Source organism: Limulus polyphemus, unplaced genomic scaffold (genome assembly GCF_000517525.1).
Source record: "Limulus polyphemus unplaced genomic scaffold, Limulus_polyphemus-2.1.2 Scaffold24, whole genome shotgun sequence".
In the NCBI taxonomy this organism is placed as follows: domain Eukaryota; kingdom Metazoa; phylum Arthropoda; class Merostomata; order Xiphosura; family Limulidae; genus Limulus; species Limulus polyphemus.
In genome coordinates this window covers 987,056-994,129 of record NW_013665634.1, presented here as the reverse complement: position 1 = coordinate 994,129, position 7,074 = coordinate 987,056, and the positions used below count along the sequence as shown (strand labels likewise).

At 29.1% G+C, this 7,074-nt stretch overlaps 1 protein-coding gene across 1 annotated transcript in view; it reads left to right on the top strand.

Moving 5' to 3' along the window:
• Positions 1-7,074, top strand: part of LOC106458841 (rab GDP dissociation inhibitor beta-like) — a 22,975-nt gene that overhangs the window by 8,628 nt on the left and 7,273 nt on the right. The window contains exons 3-6 of the mRNA XM_013918398.2: positions 22-156; positions 3,265-3,463; positions 3,803-3,934; positions 5,217-5,385. Coding sequence (XP_013773852.1) covers positions 22-156; positions 3,265-3,463; positions 3,803-3,934; positions 5,217-5,385 — 635 coding nt within the window. The remainder of the gene's footprint in view (positions 1-21; positions 157-3,264; positions 3,464-3,802; positions 3,935-5,216; positions 5,386-7,074) is intronic.

Below are 7,074 nucleotides of genomic sequence, written 5' to 3'. Positions count from 1 at the left end.
TTCTTCCTCTTCTTTTTGTAGGCCAGCTGGTGAAGTTACTTATCCATACAGGAGTAACTCGCTACTTAGAATTCAAATCAGTGGAAGGTAGTTATGTGTATAAAGGAGGAAAGATTTCAAAGGTTCCTGCAGATGAGAAAGAAGCTTTAGCTTCAAGTAAGAAATAATCTATTTTTAATTGTATGTTTGTCAGCATGCTTAGTTTATTTTATATGGACCTGTAATGTTTTGAAACTTTTCAATTATCTTTTTTTGCTCTAGTTGTAGAAGTAGATTTAGAACGAGTGACTTGTATGCTGCTTGAATTCATTACCTAATAAGTGTGATCTTTTAATTACAAACTAACATAAATGTACCAGCATCTATATTTAGTATGGAGATTCTTAAGATTCTCCTTGGTAGGTTTAATTAGGATGGGTACAGAGGACTTAAGCTTGATTAAAAACAGATCTGATCTCTAAATATGAATCTTTATGGAGGTTACATTTCTTAATTTTTATAAATAATTCAAAGGATTAATTGAGTTTTATGTTTGTATTACTAATGAAAAAATGGAAAATTTTTCAATCATATGATAAAATATTTAATATATATCGATATTTAAAATAAAAATATACAATTTCATGTGCAGGCTCGAGGTTAACTTATCAAAAACAATTCTAGTAATACCACTTGAGAAAGTGTAAAACATTTTTGATATTAACCCTTTCATATCGGGTAGATCAAAGTGCACATATCACAATCTTTTACAGAGTTACGTTCAAAAATTTAATTAAACTACTTTATTATCAATGTATGTAAATAAACTTGGCATAGAAGCAAAGTTAATAAATCAACTTTTAATATATACGTTTTAAGTTCTTAGTTTTATAAGGAAATGTTCTAAAAACTCCTCATTTTTCCCTAGTAAGAGAATTGTGACATTTGCTCTCTAGGTCTTCCCTCTTCTCTAATTTATTTACCACCCTTCCAGGAATATGGAATTTAATATAAGTTACATATTATGATATAAATATTACACAGGCAAAGCATAATTTTTATTGCCTTCAATTTTATTTGTTTATGGACCCATAAACTAAAATATTGGACACACTTGCCATGACCACCTGTCTTAATTTGCTGAAGAAAAAAAAGGTAAAAAATATTTATGTATAATGTTTTATATTTAGTTTAAACATTTACTTCAAGATTAAATGACCAGAAGAGTGGTTTTAAAGTAGAATGTTACATGATGTGTAATAGTAAATTAAGTTTTGAATTGACAGCTTTGTTGGCAGCCTGCATTAACCTTTTGCAATATATATTAAAAAAAAATCACCATTTTCAAAAATGATTTTGGTAAATAATACACATTTTAATAGGCTCTTTGTCAATAAAAAGCACTTTTCCTTGTCCAGTTTTTTTGGATTCAGCCTAAGACTTGTTCATTATCAGTTGATTATGAAGAGGATCATGGGTCTTCTCTATTCCTTAGTGCAGAATATAGAAAGGTCTGTTGGTGCTGCCAGTTCTCTCCCCCCCATCACCCTATATTAGCATTTTGTTCATTGGTTAGTTTCATATTTTGTCTTGCATACATCTATTTTAGCTTTCTTTTTATGATAACAGAAGTTCCAAATTTTTTGTGACTGTTGTAATTTAAAAATAAGTTGTTAAAGAAAAAGTTTAATTGCTGTTTGGGTGTTAATGTTCTGAAATGAAGTAATGAAGCTTATTTTGACTGTCAACTTGTCAGTAGTCATTGATGAATACCATTTTTGCTTTAAAATGTTTTGAAACCCGACAAAGTTTTGAATTTTTTTAAAAATCATTGTTAAATTACAGTAAGTCTTAAGATAGAAAACTGTGTTGCTAAGCAGAGCGTATATGTTTATTTGTGTTGTGTAAAAAAAAATGAACTTACAGTTTGACTAAAACATTTGGTTACAGATCTTTGGTGAAGCTTGAAAGATTACAATATATGTAAAAACAATTTAAGTACCATAAATAAATAGTTAGTGGCACTATCCATAATGAGAAATATATTTTTTTCAGTCCTTTTTTTGCTTTAGCAGAATACTTTGTATGGCTTATTTGCACATGAATTTTTCATCTATAATATTTGTTTCAAATTACAAAAAGCTTGTGATGCTACTCAACTTTAAGACACTTTGTTAGTATGGGGAGAATTTCAGGAGGTCTAGGTGTATATGCAGATTGTAGATGATTTAAAGTGGACTCATTGTATGAGCTCTTTTTGTAATGTGTACTTATGACACTGGTGTCCTAGCAGAGTTTTGTGATCTAATTCTGCCTATTCCCAGTTTCCACTTTTCTAGAACAAGTAGTAAGGTGACAGGATAGTGCAGTACTTTTATAGTTTCAAACTTAATTTGGCACTTTTAACCAAATATGATATCAACTCTACTCTGAGCTTAACAAGCTGATTGTCATAACTTGAGTCTTTTCAGAACTTAGACTTGTAGTGTTTAAGATGGTTTCAGTTTTCTACATCTTCAGAAGTTTCTTCCTCACAAAAAAAATACTCATTTTCAACAATATGTATACATGATTCTACATTAACTTTTTAAGCCACTAGTTCCTTCAGGCTAGTGGCTATGATAGGTTACTATCCCAGAGCCAGTTACATAGAAATTCTTTTACAAATAAAACAGCATGTACATAAAATACTATTTTCCTCCAAAACACATCAACCACAAATATACATTTAAAACCATTAAAATGTTCAAAATGTAAATTCTGTCAGTAATTACTAAATAATGTAGAATCAGTTTAATATGTAATTGAACAGATTAAATATGACTAGAATATATGTCCAAAGATGCTTTGGATTGGTATAATACCACAATCATGGAATCTTTGAGACAAAAGTGTTGATTTGCAAAGAAAAACTTTTTGATTGGCTATTAAGGTATTTCATTTTGAGTTTTCAGAAATAATTGAATATGTTGAGCTTGAGAAATGTATATCACATTTTTGCCATGAAAAAGTAACAAATCAAATGTGTGAATGTATCAAGAAGTCAAAAATGTAACAAATTCTCAATGTTAAGCCACAAATCCCCATCAAAATAATGTGTCACTCTGGAAACTAGTCCAAATGCATTTTTTACTTTACCAGGTTATTGTTGATGTTGAACACTGGTTTAATAAAAATTGCTTTTGCTGAACACTTCTATCAAAAGTCATTTACAAATGCTACTAGATGTATGTAAAATAACACACAATTTTAAGTTTTTTCCCTGTTGTTTTTGTTTTCTTTTAGGCTTGATGGGCATGTTTGAGAAGAGGAGATTCCGTAATTTCCTGGTATACATTCAGGATTTCAACTTGAATGATCCCAAGACCTGGAAGGATGTTGATCCCAAACAAACGACTGCAGCTCAGCTATATGACAAGTTTGGTTTGGATAAAGATACTGCCGATTTCACGGGTCATGCCTTGGCTTTATACAGGGATGATGAGTAAGTATTTCGATGTACTTACTTTGTAATTTATTGAAATGTTTAACATAGAAGAATATTTTAAGGTTGAAAGAATTTTTGTTTAATTAATATATATATCATATGTTTATATATTTTTCCTAATTAATCTCTTGTAAGTAACCAGACAAATCGTATATTTATATATATCTTTCCCAATTGATCTTTTGTAAGTAACCAGATAAATCATATAAATTTATATATCTTTTTTAATTAATGTTTCATAAGTAACCAGATAAATTGTATGTTTATATATGTATCCCAAAACGTTTGGCTTTTAAAGTAAGGTTAGGTTTAATTATTTTTTCTAATTTTTTTTAGGTACCTTAACAAGCCTTGCTTAGAGATTATTGAGAGAATCAAACTTTACAGTGATTCTCTTGCTCGATATGGGAAAAGTCCTTATCTTTATCCACTCTATGGACTGGGAGAGTTACCACAAGGTTTTGCAAGGTTGGTATTTAAAGATTCCTAGGTACCTGTTTACAACTGTAATTCCAATATTGTGGAATTTTTTCATTGTAAAAATTATACATATCTTTTGATCTGATAAAGGTTGGATACAACGTATAATTTCTGAATGCTGTGCCCAAATGTTGTAAGATTCAATTTTTTTAATGATAGTTTATTTGATGTGTTAATTATGTTCATTTAACTTAACTTCACCCTTCTTTTTTCTGCATAATGAAATACTTCCATATACTTAAATAGCTTATGTACTTTTAAGCATCTATTATAAAAAAGATTATATTATTTTTTAAAATAAGATACAAAATGATGTAAGAGACATTAAAAGTAACATCAGTGATATTTTATTAATGTTTTGAAAACATTATTAACATTAAAGCAATGAAATCCTACGTAAGAAAGTGATTTAAAAACAGCTTTTTCTTTCAAGTCATTTTTCTAGTTTTTCATAACTTGGAAAAATGAGTCTCGGTTGTATTGCCAAATACTTTCCTATATTTCATAATGAAATATCTTTTAATTGCTAATTGTCAGAATCCATTCAAGTACATGGAATTAAATTAACATTTACTTTAGAAACAAAATGTACAAAAATAACTTTCTGAAGCACAGATGAAGAATTGCAATGAACACTTTCAGTAAGTAATGTAAAAGTTTTCAGTATGATAAATATTTTTTATTGGTTACTCTAAAGCAACAAGTATTTTCTTCTTTTATAAAAAGGGCTGAGTGAGGCCCAGTGGTTAATGTACTGGCATGTAAACCTAATATTTTGGGGTTTGTGCCTTGTCACCACGAAACAAAAAATTGATCTGTGTATTTTGTGGTCTTGGGTGCATTATAAGAGTAATGGTAAAAATCCCACTGTTTGATTAGAGTAGCTCACAAGTTGGTAGTGGAAGATGTTGACTTGCTGCTTTCCCTGTGGTGTATCACTTCAAAATTGGGGACAGTCCTGAAATACCTTTATGGGAAAAGCCAACAAACAACATTACTTTTATAAATCGTTAAAAGTGTAAATAGTATAGGTATTTTCATTCTTTAAAGCAAACACTCAGTTTTGAGCATCCGACTACCAAAAAAAAAAAAAAAAAGCATAAGCAAAAAAAAACCATAATTTCATGTAAAATTTAAAATATTAAATAAAGTTATCGAATTTAGAATTCTATTTTACATGTTTTTTATATTGTATTTGGCCAAGAAGAAATTATGTGCATGTAATTATTTTTAAAACTCAATGAAATAATTATTATTGCCATTCCTGTAGGTTAAGTGCTATTTATGGAGGTACGTACATGTTGGACAAACCAATTGATGAAATAGTAATGGAAAATGGAAAAGTTGTTGGTGTTCGTTCTGGAAATGAAACTGCAAAATGTAAACAAGTTTACTGTGACCCATCATATGTTCCTGATAGGGTAGAAAAAGTAGGCCAGGTAAGTCATCAGGAAATTGAACTGTAAATAAATGTAAGTTACAGGGTTCAATAGGTACAAATATCTGTATAGTAGTGTCTCCTGGTGGGATGGAGGTAAGGTTATGGACATACAATGCTAAAATCTGGGGTTCGATTCCATGCAGTGGACAAAATTGTGGTTTTGCTCTAAAAAACAAAAAAACTGTATAGTAGTATTTCAATTTTGAATAAGCCATTTTTACAAATTGTATATTCTTCCAAAAATATCAAGTGTAAATTGTGTAAACTCTTTGACTACATTTTGTAAACCTGTATGAATAATCTTGTTTTTCAAAATATTAATTCAAACGAACGAAATGGAACCAGTTTTCCATTTCCTCAAAATGTTTCATGTGTATTCCTGAAAAATTTACAATATGGTAATTTAGATAAAATTGCTTATGTTGATATGCAATTAAATTATTAAAATCTCCATAGAGTTGCTCGGAATTTAGTGTTACCATTAATCTACGTGCGTTATAATTGTACAAAGTGGAAATGGCTAAGGTTTTGATTTTATAATGATAAATTCACTGGTTTGATCTGGGTTAACTGTATTAAAGATGTGTAGGATTGCAACTGAAAACTTTGAAAGTTTTTATAAAATTAGTTCAGTAAAGTCCTGATGAAAGTTTTAGCTAATACTAATGTACAATGTCCATTCAAGGTGAAATTGTTAAACTTTAAAAGTCAATTGGCATGGGTGAAGACTGTTAGTAGAGGATTTGTAAGGACATTTCCTTGGATTCACATTTTGGAATTGTTCTTGTTGGGTGTCCTTTTTATCCTTATGTTGGTTGTAAAGAAGTGGGTGCAGTCAAGTAAGGAAACATTATTGTAAAAGATAGAAAAAAAAATACAACTTAATATATTCATTAATGTGTTAGGAACCTTTTTAAATATCCAGAAAATTTTTGAAGGATAACTTAGCAGGTGTTGAACTATTGAGACGTATGTGATTTCAAGAAGACGTGTGTAGAAGTGGTAATCTTGAAGGTTATGTCTGGTGCATTTTAAGTGAAGTGCAGTGAAATTTGTAATAGTTTAAGAATTTTATATCAAAGTCAAGTTTTTAGTGCTTTGAAACTCTACATGATTTTTGTTAATAGCCATCATTTTCTTTTTGATTAAATAAAAAATATATTTGCTGATAAGTGCTTTGATTAAATAAAAAAAATATTTGCTGATAAGTGCTTCGATTAAATAAAAAATATATATTTGCTGATAAGTGCAGTCAAAGACTAATTTAATATATCAGAAGTCACTCTTTATAATTCAGGTTTGACTGTAAGTTATCAGTATTTTTATACATTAAATAGTGTGTTAAACTCAGTCCACAGTTTATTATTGTTTAGGCATTCACATTAAAACTGTGTTTAAGAATAAGCATGAATGAACATATACAGTGCTTTTTTTTAATTATAATAAATAGTTAAAAACAATGTTTTGTATTTACACAATAAAAATGTTATTGAAGCCGTACAGCTTCCACTTTAAAATAGAAATATCACTCTACATGTACAAGTTTCGACGTGATCTATGTCAACCTCAGGAGTAACTTACAAGACTTATACTTTCCCCTTGTCACATTACTTCATTGTTATTTGCATATTTCTTTAGTGTAATTGGAAGAAGAAAAAACAATATATATATATATATATATATATAT